General features: G+C 39.5%; 2 protein-coding genes across 2 annotated transcripts; both read right to left on the bottom strand.

Annotated features, from left to right (window-relative positions):
- Positions 1–403: 403 nt before the first annotated feature.
- FN3K (fructosamine 3 kinase) lies at positions 404–5,680 on the bottom strand (the record flags this gene model as incomplete). Its single annotated transcript, XM_079544481.1, has 6 exons — positions 5,475–5,680; positions 4,231–4,382; positions 3,337–3,428; positions 2,816–2,898; positions 1,526–1,648; positions 404–742 (listed from the first exon to the last, which is right to left on the bottom strand). Exons 1-6 carry the CDS (start codon positions 5,613–5,615, stop codon positions 404–406), a joined length of 930 nt encoding a protein of 309 aa, XP_079400607.1. The 5' UTR covers positions 5,616–5,680.
- Positions 5,681–11,830: 6,150 nt separating this feature from the next.
- On the bottom strand, positions 11,831–17,729 carry LOC306953278 (ketosamine-3-kinase-like; the record flags this gene model as incomplete). The annotated part of the gene is made up of 6 exons (XM_079544168.1): positions 11,831–12,169; positions 12,905–13,027; positions 13,406–13,488; positions 13,988–14,079; positions 15,127–15,278; positions 17,589–17,729. The coding sequence occupies 6 exons, from the start codon at positions 17,727–17,729 to the stop codon at positions 11,831–11,833; spliced, it is 930 nt and encodes a 309-aa protein (XP_079400294.1).
- Between the last annotated feature and the right edge of the window lie 5,767 nt (positions 17,730–23,496).

Here is a 23,496-nt window from a genome sequence, read left to right as displayed (position 1 = left end):
TGGGGTGAGTTAAGAAACCAACGATTACTTCCAGCACCGCAGTCCCACAGCAGTAACTCTCGGTAATGAGAGACCAACAGAAGTGGCAAGTTGCAAACAACTGTGGGAATGCAGCAGGTCAGAAGTAAGACTCTCCGTACAGTATAAGGTGAAACTGACTGCAGTGCTACTTCCCAACTCAGCAGAGTCTTCAGAAACAATGCAGTTTTTTTCTTCATATGAATATGTCTAGTCAGCTACTATATGTTAAAAATTAGGCAAACACTTTTAACATTTAGTGAGGCTCAAAAGTATACTAAGCCTTGTCATGTGTTTTATCATCAACATTGATTTCTAGCCTGTGTTACATCTGATAAGCAGAGGCTGCTAATTACTTTGGTTTGAGAAATTAGTCCCTGTCTGGTTACTTTAAAAGTTTTCTCATTACATTTATCGTAGGTCCTCTGTACCCTGTCCCAAAATGGTTCCAGTGGTTTATGTAATTAAAGAGCTGATACAATTTATTTCGTTTCTCAAATCCTGGAGCTTTGGGTATTTTACTGTGATAGGCAGAGAAAAATGAGCTGCTAAACCCACCAAACATTCCAGCAATGGCCAGTTCAAACTCTGAATGGCCATAGAAGGAAGCAGGGTCAAAGATGATCGGCCCAGAGTCATCCTCAGCCACATTTCCTGCCCACAGGTCCCCATGCAGTAGAGCAGGAACAATTTCTACATCAGAAAACATTTCAGGAATCTTTACCTAAAAGAATATGAACAAACATGTAAAAATAAAAGAGCTTAAAACAAAATATTAAATAAACAAAGTACAATAAGAAATAAGAGACCAAGCTGCTCAAATACCACCTGTTTTCAGTCCTCATTGAGCAATTTTGAAGTTGACAGCTATAAGCATAAACCTAAACTGTAAACTAGTAGTAAGTGTTTTGATTACTCTTGACAGAGCTTAGCAACTCATTTAATTCACATTCTAGTATCAACATCTACAATTATTTATTGTCTCTAAACATCAATAGTACAGTTGGTCACAAGAAATATAAAATAAATGGTTTCAGTGACAAAAGGGCAACAGTTGATATATAGAAACACATTTGTGCCACGGAGCTTGAGGAAGAGAGCAATACCTTCCTCGTTGTTTCCTAATCACTGTGTAGAGTATGACTGAACCAATCTCAGCTGTAATCCTGGACCAACTAAAAATTCTGTCTGGCAGCAGAATGTTATGCAGTTTGCAACACCAAGTTCGTAGCATTTAACATATTACTATCAGCTATAATTGAAGACATACGTGTCAGTGCAGACTTGCAGGTTTATTTTCACTATCTTATTAAAAAAATAACCAAAAAATTTGGAAGAGTAGCATAAATTCTTTCCGTTGACTGAGTTGTTGGGTCAGCCACGAAGCTAAACCAGTTACTGTTGTTCATGAAAAGCTATGTAAGCCTGTTCTAAAATACATTTAAAATTCTACTGATACATATTTTGTAACATTCAAAAAAACACACATTTAAGATACAGTTCATACCTTCAGCTGTGACCAAAGCTCTCTTGCTTCTCTATCTCCATAATCCTTTTCAATCAAATCCAGTTGAGCTTGGAGTCTGTGACGAATAAAGAAAGAAGGCCAATCACTCTGCCATTCATTCACCTAGAAAACACGATGCAGACACTTAGAACTATTTCAAGATACACACAGACAATATTAATGATACATATCAAGTTGCTTGATACCGACACAACCTTGGCATTAGACATGTTAATTAGAATTCTATTAGTGATTCAGTTGATTGCTCAGTTTGAAGTGGTGCTTCCTTCCATGCCTAAGTGAGTCTGTCTTTCACATGAGGTGTAAGTTGAGGTTCTCCCTATTTTCATTCACTGACATTTTCTTAACATGTTATGGAGGTACAGGTTCTGGTGAGCCCATTTCATTGTTCCATATTATATTCCAAAGCCTTTCTGGAAATGCAAGAGGATTAGTTTATTTTTATTAGGCAATGTGTTTCTAATTGGGTATAAAGCTGTACTTAATGAGGTCTTTCAAGTAATAGTATGCTGATTCAGTTAATTAGTAGGATGAAACTCAGTCATGCACAGCCAGCAAATGGCTGATTTATCTCAGAGATAGTTCCAATGTCTTAAGTGACAAAGCCCTCTAACAACAGTGGATTTTACTATTTAAGACCTATGCAGTAGGAGTTTAGAAAACCCAAAACAAAGACATGGTTGAGGAAGAGATGCTTATTCTATTAACTATCACAAGGCTAAAGAACCATCAAATAATTTCAAATTCTTATTCAGTTCACTCTGTTTGCTTGTTACATGCATGGTAGCAAGCTACACACATTGAAGAGCCATCATACTCCCTTCATCATCGGGTCAAAATGAAGATGTAAAAGCAGAATTGTTATCCAAAAGCTGAAGGCCAATGAAACAAACCTTTATCTAAGGAGTTTACAGAGCCACGTGAGTACATCAGTGTATGGGAACTGCTGAATCACGGCCTGAACCTCTGACTGATCATCTGAGGCAAGCAATGAGTCAGCCCTGGGAGCACAGGTGAGGGCAATCCACCTGTGCTGCTGGAAGGGCAATCCACCTCTCCTAGCCCCATTTAAGAGCTGACTACCAGGGAGGAAGGATCTCTTTCTGGCAATCTGGAGTTTTACAGTGAGCCCAGGACAAGGGTAAGCGCTCCATCTATTCTCTTTTTGCTATAATAACCTGCTTAGCCAAACTCTCTTGTTTATTTCATAATTATAACATCTGTATATTCATTGATTATACAGCCAGCTTTCACAAATGGGCAATGTACCTGTGCTATATAGCCACAGCAAGTGGCCTTATGGAATCCAAACTTATCCACATACTGAAATTCAGAGTAACTGGCTCCTTTACCTAAGAAACAAACACAGGCAGTCTTGAGATCCTTATATAGCAAGGTTTGCAAACACAGGACTACGTTTCAGATGATAGACATGAAAAGAAAAATAAACATAAGTATGGGCAAATATAAGTTACAGTTTTTTCATTGTCTTAATGCCCTCTAAAAATGGAAAGAACATGAATAAACATGTAAGAATTCAAAGACTTTCAACAATAAACTAAATAAAGTACCAAAGCAAATAAGAGACTAAGTTGTTCCAATGCTACCCACATGATTTTGAAGTTGATGGCTACAAGCATAAACTGAAACTGCAAGCTAGTAATGAGTATTCTTGACAGAGCTTAGCAACTCAGTGTCCTAGTACTGACTGTAGCCAGTATAACAACACACTACTAAACCACAGCCAAATGCATTATTTCTGTTTCAGTACACAAAAATCTATACTCTACCAATTGTATTTCCTTCCTTTCTCAATTTCTCTCCAAGTTTCTGGTTATAAAGATGAAGATCTGCTATCTGCTCTCCAAGCTTTGAAGAATATCTGGAGGATCAAAGAACAAAACAAAACTGAAACTAAACAAATGAACAAAACATTACAGGAAAAAACTCTCTGTTCACTATGACCAAGTGTAAGGTTTTGCATTTGACAGAAATAATAAAGTTAATGAGTACATAATAGGGAGCAAATAGCTAAACAAAAACTCTGATTATATGTGATAGTAAAAAGGGATAAATTATGTTCTTGGAAAAAAAAAAAAACACCCACAAGGTTGTGTGCATAAATGTAGAAACATCAATCTTGATAAACACTTGCTGTATCTCTGACCAAGTGCTGTGGTTTAACCCAATAGACAGATAAGCACCCTTTACTTGTTCTCCCCATAGAGAGATGGGGGAGAGCATCAGGAAAAAAACCAAAGCAACAAAACTCATATTCAAGATAAAGGCCAGAAGATGTACAAAACAAGTGATGCACAACATAAACGTTGTATGCAGTGTAATGCTCACCACCTGCAGGCTGATACCCAGGCAGACGCTGAGCAGTGCCTCCCATTCCCTGCCCAACTCCCCCAGTGTTTCTGTTTCATTTCTTGTGAACCCCAGCCTCCTCCCTGCAGGGCAGTGTGAGAAGCCGACAAAGTCCTTGCCTTAATGTAAGCACTGCTCTGCAATGACAGCGTTATCAACAGTATTCTCATCTAAAACACAGCAGCATAGCAGGTACAAGGAACAAAATTAATTTGTTCCCAGCTGCAATGAGGACAGGAAATGTAATATATAAGAAAATATTCAAAAAAAAAAAAAAAAAAAAAAAAGAGAAAAAGAAGTACAGATGTACATACTTGTTGAGGTGCTTCATCTTAAGGTACTCCATGACAAACATGGCTCCGCCCCCAGGAAGGTCAATTACTTTAATAGGCTGAGGCACTCTCACAATATTGGTTTTCTGAATTGCTTCTAAACTTGCCATTTCCCCCTCAAACATTTTTCTTGCCTGTCAAGGAAAAACAGCTAAAATCAGCTAAAATAGAGATGTTTGCAACAAGTACTTCAGGAAAAAAAAAAAAAAAAGTATTGTTTACAGATGTACAGCAATTAAGTTTATCTTGGTAAAAAGAATGTAGCTTTCAATCCATACAATGAGACTTCAGTACCTTATTTTATTATTCTTCATTTTCTGTGCCAATTAGTTCCAGGGTAGTGGGATATGTAATATTCCACCTTGAACTCCCAGTTGTTTATGGAGATAAACTACTCAGACATAACAGGACCTCTAAGGATAAAACCCAAGACATCTTCCTTCAAAACCACAGTTGGCCACTACTAAATGAAATAAAAGACTGAATCCTTAAGCTGGTTCTCATTTCTATACAGGTCAATGGCCACCAGATGAGATGAAAGTACAAAGTCTAAGCCTGTACTCTGCAGTTTTGAAGGGAAGATGTTGTTTTACACAGCAGTTTTAAGGTGCTTTAAGATATTGATATTTTAGATATTGATAAAGCAAGCTTTCTGCTGCAGTGTATTGCAAAAAAATAAAACCAAAACCACCAATTGAGTACTGCATTCATTTAGTAACTGAAAAGCCAAGAGCTCGGCCTGAGCATTTGCAAGAATCTTATGGTAGAAAATCCAACCAAGGGGAAGTTTGAAACCTTTACAGCTTAAAACAAACAAACCAAATCAACCGAGCAAAAAAACCCCATGAATTTTAGTACTGACATTCTTTTTTCCTCCCTTCCCATAGAAATATGAAAAGGAATGCAGTGAATGCAAATTCAGCTTTAGGCTTTTCCAAACTAAGTGCTACAATAACAGCTCTGTACTCAGCCCCTTGTTTACATGTAACAATGACAATTGCTGTTGTTATTATCACCATGCATTACATCTCATTTACCATTAGCTAAACTCACTATGTTAACACCTGAGGTAAAGTAGCCCACAGCTTTTAAAAGAAAACTGAAACGAAAGCTGAAATCAGTCAGCCTGGAAATGCAGAACTCTAAATCATCCATCATCTGTTCTTACAAGAGAAAAGCTCTCTACATACAATAACACTGATAGTTAAATATCTGCTAGCATTAACCTGAGGCTTGTGGTTGATTTTAACAAATACTCGTCCACTGTCTGTTTCATAAGCTTGGCCTTGGCTAATATATCCTCCTCCCGAGCTCCCAAAGGCCTTCAGAACTGAAGTTTTCAATTCTGTTTTCAGGATCTTTTCCATGGTAATTCCCAGGCTTCTGCAATTGTCTCCTGCTAAATCCAGTGCAAAACAAGATTAAAGGTTTGGGTCCTTCTTTCACTGTCACGCTGCTATGAGGCAGGAGGGGCCATCCACCAAATTAAAAAAATAGCAGCCCAAAAAAAAAAAGTGAATCCAGAGATAACGTTCCAACACGCCTTGCTTCCCGGCAGCTCGCATAGAAGAAAAAAATATTCGCAGAATAAGATTGAGAGGTGTGTCCTGGGTCCTTTCTCAACAGCGCTGGGAGCTGCTGGTATTTGTAGTTTGAACCCGTTTTTCTTTTTTAAGCTGTTCGCTTTGGTGGAAGAGTAATTCTTAAACAAATCCACTAGGGGGGGTTTAAATGCAGCGCTACCAATCGCGCTCGGCTGTGGCGTTGTTGCGGTGCTTAAAGACACCAGCAACGAATTGTTGGTCTGCTGTTAAATGACACCGCTGACTGTAAGTCAACCAACACAGACATGGAAAGTATTTCGTTTTCTCTCTGCTTTGCACGGACTGGAGTTCTGCTGTCGTTGCTGAGATATCAGGACATAATCTTGCAAGAAACAAGAGCTTTTTATTGCCTGAAAGTAATTTCAATGCAGTGAAGTAGCGAGGTGCTTGTGGCTGGATGTTACAAAGTGAAAATTCAGAGTAAAAACATAAAACTTCTAATGAATTTGAGACGTTACTGTTCCTATGTGCTTCTCCTGATCTAATGTGATTTTTTAGAAAATAATCTCACTTTTTTATCTTATTTCATAATCTGTAACATGGAGAAAGAAGAGCCCTTGGTGCCACTCAATTTAATCCCTTAATGCTCAGAATGCACAGACAACCTCAGTTATAAAGTACATTATTCCTGGAACCCAGATTCTACATTTTTTGCTCAAATAACAGAGTATCCCTATTTATATAGCTATGACTGAGTCCTAGCATACCACAATCTGCAGTTCCTGTTTCACATCCAAGCTTCCATAACCTGGCTGGACCTTTGCATTATATGTCTGAAGTAACAAGCGGATGTTCTGGCAATCCTTCTATGAAGTCCAGCTGTAATATTTTATAAGGACCACAGCACTGATATATTAGCTGTAAAATAAATCAATAGAGTTACAGAAAGCGGTGTTGGGGAAAGGTAAAGTCAGCACTTTCTCTAGGAGCCTTATGTAGCTTGTCCACACATTCTCATGGAGAACCTGTGCCTAAGAGCAGGCACAGATTGCAGAAGCAAGCAACTACACAGAGACCAAAGAAAGCTTAAAAGCCTAGGAGCTCAGTGTGGACATTAAACTACAGTTAGCCAGTGCACATGCACTCAAAGCAACTCGACTCATGGTTGTGAATTTCAAACGCTTTGAGGCCATTAGATCAGATGACTGATTCACAGACAGCACAAATATAAAGCCATTTGAATTTCAGGTATATGAAGCCCTAAGGAGAACTCTGCCATTAGAGCTATGATCTCCAACTGCTGAAAACAGGGAATCATACCAGAAGTTTCAACTGAGCACCTGGGGAAAGGAGTGAAGTTCTTTGGTTGCTTTTTGTTTTTGTTTTTGTTTTTGTTTTTCCAACAAAACAGACAATGAGCAAGGGACCCTTTTTTACTTCAAAGGAATATGTATCATATGCCATTCTTCCATTTACCTCTTAGGAACAATTAAAAAAAAGATAATAGATTTAATTCACAATGTTACTATTGAAGCTCAATTTTCTGCTATCTAGCATACCATAGATTTCTCTTCTACAGTTTCCAGCAAAGATGTCAATATTTTATTAAAACACTTCTTCCAGCATTCTAATGCTTTTGTTTAAACCAGGAATAGGATTGTGTTAATCCAAATCTATCACATCACTTACATAGTAGCCAAGAGATAGGCCAGACTTCTGTTTGCTTCAAGTCCTGATCAATACTTAACCAGAAATGTGCAGGAGAATGCTCTAGTTTCTTAACATTTCTGTTCATCCAGACAAGAAGCATCAAACATAATTCCAAACACAAAATGAAACAATTCATAAGCATCCCAGATGTGCCTGAAGGAAGTGCTTTAGCACACCCAGTAGTGCCCAACTGTAACCTCCACACACGGTCACTTCAGCAGCACAGTCAAATCCCACGAGTGCTCCAGCTTCCTGGTTTGAGACTTGTCCTCACATTATGCTGTACTGCAGGTTGCAATTGTTCTGTTTCCCTTCTCTTTTCTTCTTGTTTTGCTCATTATTATGTCTAACATCTGTTTTCAGATACCCCAGGATATACAGAAAACAGATATTCCAATGCATGCCAAGAAAAAGATGGGTTTTGTCCTTTGGGAGAAAATCATCTCAAGAATTGTAAGAAAAAAATAATAATAAAAAAGAAGATACATAATGCAGTCTAAGTCAAAAACAGAAAAAGATTTTTCATCATAAAAAAACCTCCATTCTTTTGACAGACATCACTGTTGCTCAGTTAAGAGCTATCCAAGGACAAGTAATTCAGAGCTCCTTTAATAGTGCAGATCCTATCTTCAGTATAATAGCACAAGCTGTAGCTCAATATAAATTATCTCGGGAAATTTCAGTTAATTTCTTGAGATTTAATCCAGTCCTTGATGAAATTAAATAGCAGCTATTTAGTTTCTGGTGTACTTTAATTATCAGACGCTTTCTCCTTAAACCCTGGCACAAACAGTGCCTACAAAACAAGCTATGTATCACTTCCCAAGCGTTTTATTTTTCTACTACAACAGTCCAACACGAGTTAAACCACCAGATCAATTATGGAACAATAGCAAAGATGAAAAGCAGGAAGAGAAACAGTAGTAGAGAGCAACACTCCTACCTGCAGGAGAGAGGACACAAAACCAAAGAGATGGCAGTGACAAAGAATAAGGCACATAGGAACTGTAAGTAATGCAGCAGAAACAGGGGCTCAAAGCAGGTGCATGTTCGTTAGGACAGTCAAACCATGGAACAGATTTGCCCAGGGCAGTTGTGCAGCCTCCACAATTGGAAGTCTTCATAATCAGAGCAGATAAAGACTTGAGTAGCTTGGCCTGTCCTCATCGTTCTGCCTGCCTTAAGAACCAAGCTGAACCAGATGACCCAACCTAAACTTTCCCAGAAGCTGATGTTATTGAAATTACGCACAAATTAAATCCCACCTCACTAAAGAAATTCTTATGGAGGTAATTTCAAAGTTTTTGGTTGCTGTTTGTTTTAAGATAAAGATGCAGAAGACCTGATATTCAAAGTATTGAAAATCAACAGTAAGATGTGTGAATACTGAAATAAGTGCCATTAACAAGGACTGAAAATAACATCTTGAGATGCCTTAATCTCTGTGTGCTACACATGCAGTGTGAGCCACCTTGAGAAAGGACCAGTAACATCTCAGTGAGTTTCCACAAGGGTCCTGCACTGCATTTAAAATAAAAGCTTGTGTTGCTGCTTTTTCTTTTTTAAAATCTTTTTTCCTTGTTCACATAGGAAAGCAGAGTCAGCAGAACTATGATATAGAACAAGGAAATACTAAATGAGAGTATAGGTAGAAAGAAACACATCTGCCATATTCAGAACGTATGGAAGAAGTTAAGAGGAAGAACAAGTTGGGAAGGAAAAGCAGGACACAACAACTGTAAACTATGAGATAAAGAGTAATAGCGGCACACTGGGACACAAAACAGAACAGAATGATCAAAGACAAGAATTAAGAGTGGTACTATATAACATTCATATGTAAAAAAAAATATTACCTTATGGAACTGGAGCAGTTTCTTCCTTAGGTTTCACCAGCAGCTTGCTTTCAGAAAATATCTCATCCTCTTCCCCATCCTCTAGTTGAACTGCTGTTTTTGAGAATGCAGACCCATGGTATCCATGCTATAGTTCTCTGTTACATTCTGTTTCTATTCCTCTTTACATACCCCTGTCATTTTAAAATGGTACTTAAAACAGCTTAAAAAAAAAAAAAAAAAACCACAACAAAAACCAACCCTAGTATGCTGAAAACTAAAGCTCTAAAAAGAATTGTTTTCATTTGCCTAACCTACATACAATGCAATTTTCCTTCAATCACAAAAATATTTTTTGTTCTATTTTGGGAAAAGGTCATCTCCGAAGGTTTAGCATTTATCACTCCTGCCTATGGCTACAGAAAATCCACTTTTGTTATGATTAGGAGGTGAGAAGTTAAAAGTACTTAAATATTTTAGCAACATAAAAGATGCTGAAGATTTGTTGAAGATTCACAAACCCAGCAATTTTGTTAAGTAACTTTTGCCTTTTTAGGAAGATATATGAAAAAGAGCTATTAAAAGATCTAAACAGATTGAGTACTGACAACAATTCTTCAATCAGCTGTGTTATGGAACGTGAAGTTTGCAGGATTGGTGTAAGAACACGGGCACAGTGGGTGCAGTTCATCAACAGTATCCACATAGCTGACAAAACACACAGCTTAAAAACTTTGTAGCAGTTGAGGTCCTATCTGCATGTGAATAACTACTTATGCTTTTTCCAGTGACAGGGTACTCCAAATTAAGATGTATGGCCGTGCTTCCATCGCTGTCTTTGCTGACCACCGTGTCCAACAAACTAGGGACTTAACATTCCCCAAGAATGAAAGCAAGCTGTAATGTTTTAATTCAGAAAAGAGAGACAATGATAAGCAGTAGGGAAAACTTTTTATTATGAAACAAGACAAAAGGAACAGCTATTCTACCAAGCAAGGCTTTACAACTTTTTGCAGCAAAAGTTCAACAGCCAGTGAGTACAGCGGTAGAACTATGCGAAGTTATATCAAGTGATTGGCTTCTCTAAAACTGCTTCCAATCCTTACAAATAACTGCAAAACCAACAACTAGGAAACTTTCAATCATCTTCCAATATCCAGTGAAAAATATTTTTAATTCAAATCATTCCCAAACACTTAAAGTTCATGTTAGGAGTCGTGCATTTATCTCACCAACCTGGCACTCCTGCACTGCAATTTCATTACCAGCCTATACCAACAACAGCAGGATTACAGTTTTGGTATTATCTTGAAAGTGCAACAAGCAGCTAATCTGCAAAGCTATCATTAAATCATTTCTGGCAGTGATGAAGAGTTCTGTAAGTTACATTTTAACTTCTTTTGGTTCCGTGTCTCTTATCCCAAGAGCTAAAAAGTGCACTTAGTGGGTACTGAAAAAAACAAGTTAACTTACGGCACCTGTAAGCTAAACTACATAACTTATGTGAGGAATATGCCACAATTTGATAGCATTACCCTGTGGGCAATGACAGCAATCAAGAAGTGCACCTTCCTGATAATGAGAGAGTGCCTCTTCCCATGATGTCCACAAGTAGAGCGTCTTACTTGAGAAAAACTGCTTTAAGAGTGTATGCTATCAGACAAAAGTTTAACTCAGAAAACAGAGCTAGTTTCAGTGAAAATAAAATTACTCTAGGTGGGAACTGGGGAACTGGCAGCTGGCAAGCACAGAACAGCCTACAGAAAGGTCATGTGGCATCAAAACATGCATCAAAAAAATACAAATTTCACACTGCTTTTCAACAGAACGAGAAGCAGTCTCCATTCAATGCAATTGCATTAACAAAATGATTAACAAGTCCAAATCTCTTTTTACAGTTTCAATTACACAATAGTCTTGTTGGCTGTCCAGATATTTTGTTAACACTGTTTCCATGCACCTAACCAGAAATTAAGACTTGAAGGGATCTGAGAGGCCTACCATGGAACAGGCAGGAGGAACAGCAAAAAAACAAGGAGCAAATTTTCTAGCCATCTGCTCAGTAATTAAGAAAAGCAGATCTCCATTTCACAAACACTCCTCTAATATTTTCCATTAGAGTACAAATGCAATCCCTGGCATTTCTCTATTCTTAAGAGCAACTGGTCCCTAAGAAATCTTCCAAATAATTTACACTCGAGTGCTTTGATGTCTATTCACTTGCCTAGTCTCAAGCACACAACGCCTTCTTGACATCAATGGATCTTTTATACAACCAAATACGCTCCTTCATTTCCCTCTAACTAACTAAAACAGCTAAAAAGGGATGAATAAGCCATACCTGGTACTCACTAGGACTCATTGATTCTAGGTCTTAAGCTGGGCAATGGGGTCGAGGATCTAACAGCTATTTTAACATTGCCATCCCTGTAGTTGCATCACCAAGTGACACTTATCCAAGCAACACAGGCAGCATCCTGCTTGAGCAAGAAGTCACTTCACCAGATTTCTCATAATGTTTAGAGAAGACCCTCTGTATCCTGAACCAAAATGGTTCCAATGGTTCATGTAGTGAAAAAGCTGATAAAGCTTTAGACGCTTCTCAAACCCTGGAGCTTTGGGAATTTTACTGTGATAAGCAGAGTAAAAAGAACTGCTGAAACCACCAAACATCCCAGCTATTGCAAGCTCATACTCTGAATGGCCATAGAAGGAAGCTGGATCAAAGATAATTGGACCAGAATCATCCTCTGCAACATTTCCTCCCCAGAGATCTCCATGCAGGAGAGCAGGAACAATTTCTACATCACAGAACAAACTGGGTATCTTCAGCTGCAGGGGAAGAAAAGCAAGACATATGAGTAATAAATCTGTGAGTGATTATAGGGTTTTATCCACATAGAAGCAAAGGTTGCTGAGCATGAATTCAACTTTCTTAAAAATCAGTTTAAAAAAATTAAGTTGGAACACCAGAGGACCTCATCAACAGAGATGCAGATTAATTAAAAGAATTTCTATTTTTACACAAAAGGAAGCAGATGAAAACCAGTCACTGAACTGTTCACGTGTTTTTTTAGCATTCCAAATTTCAAAATGTAAAACTAAATTCAGCTACGTAGCATTTAACAGATTTAAAAAATAATATTAAGCAAACTCACTTTATCATTATTAGAAAGCTCAGGATACTCCTGACAATCTTGGAAAGATTTCCACAAAACAGCACCCAAACGTCTAATAGTGCAGTCACTTAATCAGACACAAATCTTAAACAAAGAAGAGCATCCAGAACAGCACTCCAAATATACATTCCTCATCACAAATGTTTTTGAGGGAAAGAGAAATGTGACCTTGATCTAGAATTTCCCGGACAGTAAGGCCAAATGGCATTTGGCACACATTCATTTTAGAGTATAGAGTGACTTGCAAAAGCCAATGAAACTCAGGCTAAAAGGCATTTTAAAGTCTAAAAGCTGGAGTCTTTGAGTGTCTTACCAACAGCACTGAGGCATAACAAGGAGGAACTCTGTTTTATGACAAGAAAATCTGAACAACTGAAAGAACTTTTACCTGAAGTCGTGCCCAAAGTTCTCTTGCTTCCCTGTCTCCTGAATTCTTTTCAATCATATCCATTTGGGGCTGGATTCTTTGTCTGGCAAAGAAAGTCACCCAGTCAGTCTGCCAGTCATTCACCTGAAGGAAGAGGATTGCAGATGTTGGTTCTGCATCACACAACAGACAGCTTTTCTTTTTTCAAATATAACTTCAGAGGAATATACAACTTTATGCTGAAAACACCCCGAATAGTAAATGTTACGATTTTAATAAAAAGTATCTTAAAATGTTAAAATAGGGGAAAAATACTGAGAAATAAAATACAAAAAAAAAGGTATGGATGTCTAATGCATCTGTAAGTGGTGTCCAAGGCACAACTTTCTTTCACAGGCTAAATAACGCTTTTTCTTTTTAAAACGTCAGAGATAAATGAATTTCTATTACAATATTTGGCCCTTTGTTCAGGGCAAAATAAAATAAAATAAAATTCTATCACTCTCATGAAGTGCAACCTACCTGTGGAAGATAGCCACAGCAGGTAACTGTATGAAAGCCAAATTGATCCACAAACTGGACTTCCATTTGCCCTTGCCCTTTACCTTTCAAACCAAAGACAAAAATCCAATACCAATGACAAGATTCTAAGCATCTAAATTACAAATGGACCTTAAAAACTACACAATGAAAGGTAGAAAGCTTTTCCTACTGAGATTTTTAAATTGCATGTTATTATACTGCCCGTTACAATGGGTGCTGCTGTCTGTTAACTTTAGAGCTCAATGTAAATTAACCACGTTATAAATTCATCACCAGATTTTGAGGTAGTAGATCTGCTCTAATATCCTGTCCTTGTAGAAGCCATGGTTCAGGATTTCAAGGGTTCAAACTGAACAATCATTTTGCTTACAGAAGTCCAAAATAGAACAAACAGAAGCAAAACAACAAACCCATCCCCACTGAGCCTGAGTGTTTCTTCCACAAATATTCTTAGGCCATCTTTAGTGGAAGAAGAAAATATATCCTGAAATATCAGAAGCTAATTTAATTGTTTCATAAATTATTAACTAGGTTAAACTCATTCACAGCTGTGTACTGTACCAACTGTGCTCTCTTCTTTCTTCAGCTTCTCTCCAAGTTGCTGGTTATGAAGGTGGAGATCAGCCAGTTGAGTTCCAAGCTTTGATGAATGCCTAGAAACAAAAGCATCCTTAGTGAAGAAGACAGAACTCAGACTCTTCTTTTTATCTGTCACTCATTCTGTCGTCTTCTCTCTAAAAGGCCTATGAGACCAAAGAGTATGATGGCCTTCATTGTATCTTCTCTTTTTACTTCTTAAGTAACAGTTTGCCCTTTACACAGTTCAGGAAAGTCCTGCTGTAATTACAAACAACTCTCGCAGCCAATTGCCTCCCATGTGAATGACACTGTGCTACTTCTCCTGTCTCTCACCTCTCACATCTCTCCCTAGTTCTGAAGGCAGTCATGTAAGGCAAGGTCATTTCTCCATGTTCTTCTCATTAACACATATCATAGCAATCTCCTGAAATTTGTTGGTTGGGGATGCATTTGTACCCTTCTTCTTAGTCAGCAAAAACACAACAGAATTTCTGCTCCTCCTGTTGGAGCTCACCGAGTTGTCTTAACAAATTAGAAACTAAGCTGGCTGCAGAAATTCTGAGACTAAAACAGGAAATCAGTTATGCCCATCTCCTAATGAAACTGCAGGGAAATACTCATCGCTTTTTAAATTACTCAAGCATTTGCAACAAAGAAGGGCCAAAGGCTTAAAGCCATCAACATCAATGTGAGAACTATTGAAAAAATAAAATGAAATCTGGATGCAATCATGTTTGGAAGTAGCTTTCCATTTTCATGACAAGAAATAATAAACACTGGTTCTTATATCAAATACAAGCATATAAAACAGCTGACCAAATAAGTAGTTTACTGTAGTCCTTACTGTAAAAAACAATTCAAAAATAATTATTATAAAATTAAACAACACACACACTTACTGATGTATGACCTGACTTACTAGCTGAAGCATTCTGATGTATTTTATGTATTTTATATAGTTCTCTGCTACATAAATTCCTAGAAGTATCTTGACCTGACACAAAAAAAAATCCCATCCCCCCCCCCCCCCCCCTCCGAGAAAAAAGATATTTACAAGATATTTAATTGCCACGGCAGCCAACATTTCTGACAAAAGAAGCAATGATACTGCTGTGTTCTACCTGTTCAAGCCTCTCATTTCCAAATGTTCCATCACAAACAGAGTACTGACCCCAGGCAGGTCTATAACTTTGATGGGTTTAGGCACTTTTATTGTCTCTGTTTTCAGGATGGCTTCTAGACTTGCCATTTCTCCCTCAAACATTCTTCTAGCCTGTCAAATATTAAAGGAAAGCATTAATCTCTATTAACACCAGTCACAGGTAGAGAAAATTATTTCATAAAACCAATCAAGGCTGTAAACACTAAATAAAAACAAAGAACAAATAGGTTAATGCATGTACAAGACAGAGATAGATCCAAACAACCTCATCTGACAACCGGTTTAGAATTAGATTTCACTTCATAATGTGATTCCATTAAGGGGACTTAATTTCTGCCATGCTCTATAAACACAAAACCAACTTTGTCTGTTTACAGTAGAAAGAATATAACTCATGTATATAAAATGTAAGTGATATTTTATTAATTGACCATGAAGCAAATGACTAGAAAGATACATTTCTGCAATTATTATCCACTTTGAGTAACATTTATTCTCTTGAGTTTCTCCACTGACATCAGAGGCACTAATCACATGAAGAAACACTGCTCTAGAAGAGTTACACAGAGCTGCAGAAGACACATGGGAAACTGGTAATATTTGCTGAGGGTAAAAGCAGTAAAATATAATGAATAAAACAGAAACAGAATACAAGCCCCATTACTAACACACAGAAAACAGTGAGAGGACTGTTTACAACAGACATCGACTTAAAATTCCACAACTGAAAGAAGATCAAGAACGAAATATTGCTACAATGCCTTTGTTTGGAGGAAATCTGTAAACTCTGCAATTCTATCTACATCATCATAACAGTAGCTCTGTTATGATGACTCTAATAGTTAGAATTAACTCTAATAGTTGGAAAAAAAAATAGCGTTTTCTAGAGGATTTTGTTTTTTTAAAGAAACTGCTGATATATACACTGCACTGCATTACAACTGCTTGGCAAAGTTTGCTTTAATCAGCATTTGGAATCCACAGACACGAGCAAAATAATTATAATATTAAAAAAAAAACAAAAACAATTACTGAATAGAAAACCTTTCCAGATCTTTTTCCATGGCCCTATCTCATAATTAACTGCACTGAATCCCTAAAAACGCACTGAACAAAAGCCTCAGTAGAATGGCTGTGTTTCACAGAATCACAGAATGGCCAGGGTTGGAAGGGACCTCAAGGATCATGAATCTCCAACCCCCCTGCCACATGCAGGGCCACCAACCTCCACATTTAATACCAGACCAGGCTGCCCAGGGCCCCATCCAACCTGGCCTTGAACACCTCCAGGGATGGAGCATCCACAGCCTCTCTGGGCAGCTGTTCCAGTACCTCACCACTCTCTGGGTAAAGAATTTCCCCCTGATGTCCGACCTAAATCTCCCCTCCCTCAACTTAAAAACATTTTCCCTCATCCTACACATATCAACCCTTTCAAAGAGTTGATTCCCCTCCCCTCTGTAGGCTCCCTTTAGGTATTGAAATGCTGCAATGAGTTCATCCCGCAGCCTTCTTTTCTCCAGGCTGAACAAGCCCAGCTCCCTCAGCCTGTCTTCATAGGGGAGGTACTCCAGTCCCCTGATCATCCTAGTGGCCCTCCTCTGGACCCTCTCCAACAGCAACAGTTTCAATTCAAAGCCTTTTCAGCCTCACACAGAGCACCACAGCCTGCCAGTGTTTTGCTTCCTTACCACCTACAGTGCATCAATCTTTGGTTCCCGACACAATCAGGGAGCATCAACAAATTTAGAACCATCTATAGGTGCAAGCAAACTTTAAAAACGATTCTTTGTTATTAAATGCAAATAGAAGTTCTTTGGTTAGTCCAATGAAATGTGTCCACTTGGCTGCCACAAGCACAGAGTACCTTTAAAGTAAATTCCACTCAATCTTGATTTTTTTATACAAGCACACCATATACGAATGCTGTGCTGTGTATCATCTGCCAAAGGCAGACGGTTACTTTCTACAGCAGCTGGCAACGGATGTTGAAAGAACAAAGCCGAAAGTCTTGGACAACTGTGCAACACATCATTGATTGTGAAAAGCTCCCTACTGAAGGAAACGAGTGGTTGTTAGCACAAATTAACACGCATGCCCTCTCTCAATACAGCTCTCTGGACACTTCCACAGCGCGTGCAGCTGCAGCGATGCAGCACTGCTCCTGCCCTGTATCAGAAACCAGCAGCAGGGGACAAGCTGCCAAACCAAGCAGATCTCCAAGCTCAGCAGCAGGCCAGCTCCTGGACTCCAGCTGCTTATCCGCTACCATCTGAGGCCAGCCGGCCAACCTCACCTCCCCCCTCACAAAGAGGCTCAGCCCAGCCCAGCCCGCCTCCAAGGAGCGGCCGCCCTCACAGAACCCCGCGCCGAACCAAAGGCTCGCCACACGCACCCCACCCTCAACCCCCCCCCCCCCACCTCCGGCTTAGAGTTGCTCTTCACATACACCCGGCCGCCGTCCGTCTCATAGCTCTGGCCCTGGCTGATACAACCGCCCCCCGAGTGCCCGGTAGCGCGGAGCACCGAGGTGCCCAGCTCCCGCCTCAGCGCTTCCTCCATGCCGCCTGCCGCGACCAGCGCTCAACTGAGCATGCGCGGAGCGGCTGCGCGGTGCGACGGGGGGCGGGGCCGGCAAGATGGCGGCGTCGTGTGAGGTGAGGGGCGATGGCTGGCGAGGGCGCTGGGCGCTGCTGGGTGTAGCTGACGGGAGCGGGCTGGCTAAAGGCGAGCGCTCAGCTGTGACTTCTGAGGGCGATGGCCTTTGTTTTTGTGTTAGCTTCTCTGCAGTCCGTTAGTGTTGGACGTGAGTCAGCGTCGATCAGAGATAAACAGTAAATCCCTTTTCTTCCCATTAGACTTTTGAGGTGACCTTGTAGGTAAATTCGTTAAATATTTAGTCAACTTTATCGAAAATACAAGTTTCCAAGTGTAGAAGCTGGAAGAGTTCCTACTAATCCTTTTTATTCAGGTCTCTGTTAGTCTGAGATATATATTTTGATTTTATATACATATTTTTATATTATATACTATATATTATGTTTTATATATTTTAATAAATTATTTTGTTAATGCCCGTGGTCTCACTGGTTTCAGTAGAAGAACTGAAGTTCCTTCTTCCCAGAAATGTCCCTACTTTTCATTTTCAAGCCTTCCCATATGTCTTTATTATTCATTTTCTTTTCAGCTGCACCGTCTTTATGGACAAACTGATGTTTTGGAGTTTGGCAGGATGTCTGGATTTATAGCAGTCCAGACAGAACTACCTTGAATGTTTTTGCTATGCTGATACATTTCTGTCTTCTTCTACAGTGCCTGCAGAGATCAGCTGTGTGCTGCATTTGTACCAAATCCAAACCTTGTGCTCTATACAATCTTATGACATTCATTGTACCATAATTGTTTCTGTGCTTGATGTATTTATTTCCTTGGAAAGCACACTGTGTGAAGATACCATCAAGAGCGAATGAGCCACACGTTTTGTGCACAAGAAATGTGACGTCTCCGTTTTGTCAGATTTACTGCATGTACCAAGACTATTCACGTGGCGGGTTTGCATTGTAATTGGTGCTTTATAGAGGTACATATTCGTTGTCAGTCTAAAAAAATTACAAATTGATGCACGATGGCTTCAGCTTGGGCTTTTAGCCACTCCAGATATGTGAAAAACATGCAAAGTTTTGCTTGCAGAAGGCCGGCAGAATTGCCTTTTTGTGCAGCTGAGCAGTAATTCACTTAACAGTTGGCTGTAAAAGGCATCACTGTTTGTGGATGTGACAATGATAGGTTGAAGCCCTGTGTCTTAAACAGAACCAGGGATAATGTAGTGCCATGAGGGTACGGGAATAGAAATGGAATATCTTTTTGCATTCCGGAATTCATTTTCATTCCTAGATTTTCATTTTTGATGTATATTGGCTCTCCTGAGTTGTTGTAAAAAATATCCTTAGACCTGCATTGCAAAGATCAGGTTCAGATAACTGCTGTGGATGTTGAAGAATGACTGAGATGATGCTGAAGGAAACCTAATTCTCTGTTTGGAAGAGGATTCAACAAGCTTTATTTCAGCCTTCTTATTCAGAGAATAAAAAAGTAATGTTTTTCAATAAGACTTGCTCTTCTGTAGTTTCTAACAAATTATGAGATTTTGAATGATTTAACATGACCAGCACTGTTTGTTGGGTTTTTTTGTTTGTTTTGTTTGTTTGTTTTTTTGTAAATAAATGACATGATTGCAATTTTTTTTTAATTTCCTGTTGTTTTTTTTCTTGGGGTTTTTTTAGGTTTCTTGTTTTGACAAAACATTTAAATCTATTAATCATAAATTCTAATTGTTTTCTATTAAAGTAGAATTTAACGTGTGTGGTTCAGTGTTCAAACACTAAGTTGTAGATTTTCCAAACTGTCAGTAAATCGTCACTAAGGGACAACATAAGGAACAGCAAGCAATTGCACTTAATTCCATGGAATTTAATTGGATTGTACTGCTTTCTGATTGCATCTGATCGGATAGGATGTAACAGAAGTTTGGCCAAAACTGTAATGTCAAACTCATTGCGTGGTGGACGTAATCTGGGGGAGGAATTGGCAGCGTGCTTTGCAAATTAGAAAGTAAGCATTCTGGAGGAACCTCAGCAAGACACACAAGACATAGCATTCCTAAAGGCACCATGGGGCATCTTTGCAGGAGGCCCTGGCTCCCAACTCCTGCAGGTGTTGGAGAAGTAGGATTTGGGAGCTGTTCCCTCACAGATAACCTTTGTAGTGCATGTTCTAACTTCAAGCTCTTTGTGAGCCTGCTGCATGCTGCCTTTGGCCTCTGTTCCATAGATTACTGTCACCATTTGAAATAAACCACTGAGTCAGGCTGCAGATGTACTTACCGAGGATTATAAAACAACCCTTAGCTGAAACCCTGTACTGAAATTGTTCGTGCAGTGCAGGTCTGTATGCCACAAAAGGCATGTAGCACTGTGGGTTGACTTTGCAATAATCCTTTCTTGCCTGCCTCCACTCTTTCCCCCTCCTTCCCCCCATATCATTCATTCCTATTGGAGTATTTTGAAAAGCTTGCAGTAGGCTATTGAACCCACCCACTTTCCTCTGCACTGTTGGGGTTCAATAGCAATATTTACCTTGTTCTGGTGCCTGTGTAGCGGTGAACTTTCTGTTTAAAATAATATTTCTTTCTGTGGAGGAGAAGATAACTGGCACGCTGGGCTGCAAATTATTTGGTGAGTCACCAGTTAATACACATGTCCTGAATAGAAAAGCACTGCAGCTGCTAATTGCTGTTTACTGCTTGACATTATGTACAAGAAAAGAAAAGGTAATTGGTATGTACAGCCTTTTATTAGGTGGTTTATATATACAAGTGGCAAATACACAGAAGGGCTTTTTAGGCTCTACTTCTGTAAACATATAAGTCATATGCTGTGGGCTCTTTTTGTCTTTTTTCCTCTCCCACATCCATGGATAAGCTGCGGGGGTGGATCAGGAAGGATGTAGGACTTTCCATCAGAGAAAGAGATGATTTATAAGACAGTCATTGGCGTTTGCTGTTAGAGCTCTTCTTTCTCTCCGAACATAATTTGCCCTGAGAGAGAAATAAAATTCCTCAAGTCATCTGTGTGAGAAAATAAGTGGAAATGAACTGAGAAGTTTCATGATCAAAACAAGACTGACCTTAAAAAGTGGAATTTTGCTATCGTTCTGATTATGCAGAAACACTGAAATCCGTGTTTCCATGTGTGCTTATTTGCAGAGCTAATGCCTCCGTGGGTTCATTTTTGGTAGTTTCTGAAGCCATTTCATGGGTGTGATTTGGGGTGGAATCTGAGTGAAAGTGAGAGAAATGCCAAAGGGCTTGTTCTTACTTGCTGCAGAAACAGGAATCAGAGAGGTTTCTGTTGTTCTGTTTTTGTTGCTGTTTTTCCCCGGGGATGAGTATTTAGGCTTTGTCTCCCTCTGTTTTTGATACAGCCTTTGCCATATTGCCAGTGTGTTTGATTGCTGTCAAATTTCTGCCTTTTCAACGAACCGAGGAAGAACAATGTTAATATATATAACTTTAATAATGAGAAGATTTTATGCTCTTTGTGAGGGTTAAAAAAAAAAAAAAGCGTTGAGTCTCGATTGTTTTTTTGTTGTTGTTTTCAGTAAATATAGCTGCCACTTCAGATGTTTGAGAGTTTCTGCTGGTTTTTTTGCTTCTTTATTAATCCTGACAAAGATGTTATTTGCAATTGCGACTCAGGCTTAGCCTACTTCTATATGGCACAGTAGAAGAACTCTATATGTATCACTATTTATTTAAATCGTACTTGCTGCTGTCCCTGATCAGGTTGTCTTAGTGCTTGAAAGTGGGTTACAAAATGCATTTTCTTGTCTGTCATTCAGCCAGGTGATGGGTTAAAGATTTGTGGGCGTATTCGAGTTTCCCAGTTCCTGTATAAAGTACAGCCAAGAGCTGCCCTCAGAATAAACCTGGGCTTGGCACAGATTGGTTCTAAACATGATTAGGTATGAGCATGAGATAAGGGGAACTAGCTGGGAAATGGAAACATTTCGGAATACTACTGTCTGTGGCATCGATAAAGTCCTTGAAAAGCATTGGTTCTTTCATTTGTAACAATTGATGAGTGAAAAGCTTCAGATTAAAAGAAGTTTAATTTACAAGTTCAGGATTATGCAAATGCTTGGTTGTTTTGTTTCTTTTTTTCCTCTTCTGTAGTGAACTTTGGGAAAAATTAAACACAATTTCAGTAAAGCAAAATATAATGATTAGTTTGTACTTAATTTTTTTTTCTTACAGCATCTGAAAGCACTCCACTGAGAGTTGTGGGTTAAATCCCATGATAGTCTGTACTGGCTGTGGCAAATCGCTCTGGGAAGCTGAGGCAGAAAGAATTGGAGGGAGCTGGCTGAGTTCGTAAAGGAAATCTCTGCTGGAAGTGGGATTGGAGCACAGTTTCCTGATGCCCAGGGCTGTACTGCATAGCAGGAATACAAAGGTCTGCTCTGCTTGCATTTAGCCCATTGAAAACTGAGATGTACGCTCGGATGACGCATCAGGAAGAAGAGCACATCTCCATGTACATCTTCGACAGCAAAGCACTGGAGCCTGGGAAACTGTTGTTTGTTGTTGTAAATTATCTTCCCCACTTCCAGCTGGACTTGGACTTTTTATGAAGAATATGTAACTGTTGGATGCAGAAGTACAGCAGTGAGGGGATTGTCTGCCCTACTGTGGGAATGTGATGTTCTGATGCCCACGGCTGCAATGTGCTTTGTGGTCTTTTGGGTTGCACAGCGTTAGCAATAGCAGTGAGAGATACGGTGGTGTGAGTCTGAGTTGGCAGCTTTCTTTGCAATTATGAAATGAGCGCATGATGAATTTTTGAAGAGATGAGTAACTTGACTTTGCATCATATCCATGCTAACAGATTTTCTTAGAGAAGGATGTGTTTTTCTCTTATTTTGAGCAGAAATACAACATACAGACATATTTCAGTGTCAGGTTTATGTTTGAGTGTAGGTAATGCAGAAAAAGTCCAACATGCATGGTGTATATAATACTTCCTTGGAATTAAATGTGGTTTGGGCAAAGCATGTGTGTATTTGTGGGTGTTTTCAGTACAAAAAGGGACAAAAAGACCTTTTGTCAAGCTGTAGTTTCTATGTGGAGCAGTGCTTTGTGGATACAGCTCATTTGTTTGTTTCTTTGTACAAATGTTTTTCGCCAGTTTGACTCTACTAAGTGTTCTCTTCAGACTTCGGAATTATTAGAGCTAACCATTTCTTTTTCTAAAGAAACGTTTCAAATTCTGTCTGCTGGCAGACAAGCAGCTGGCAAGGTCACAAAGGCTCGGGGTGAGCAGAGGCGTTAGGATGAGGTGTCAGAAAGGAGGTATTCCTGCCAGCACCTGGGATTCGAGGTGATGCATCGATCTGAATTTGTTTTGGTTCTGAATTTATTTCCGAGCTGCCGACACGCGGAGATTCAGCATTTCCCCCCAAACGCTCCGCTTCCCTGCCTTTCAGTGCTGTTTTCCCGGGGTTCGAACACGTGGCCTGGAGCCCTAGCTCCGGCAGGGAGGTGGGACTTAGCGAGATTGATGGGCTAACGAGCCAATGGCTTGCTTGAAACCCTGTAGCAACTGAGCCGCTGTCTCCCGCTAGAAACACGAGGAGGGGGCGTTCGAGGTGCGCGGCCCCGCAATGGGAGCCGAGGTGGGCGGGGTTACCTCAGACGGGTGCGCCAATAGGCGGCGGCAGGGCGACCGCAGCGACGCGAGGATGGACGGGGCTGCTGTTACCCCTCACCAAT

The sequence above is a fragment of the Tetrao urogallus genome, assembly GCF_951394365.1.
Source record: "Tetrao urogallus genome assembly, chromosome: 18".
NCBI classification, from domain to species: domain Eukaryota; kingdom Metazoa; phylum Chordata; class Aves; order Galliformes; family Phasianidae; genus Tetrao; species Tetrao urogallus.
The sequence above is the reverse complement of the archived record's forward strand: the minus strand, read 5'-3'. Positions and strand labels throughout refer to the sequence as shown.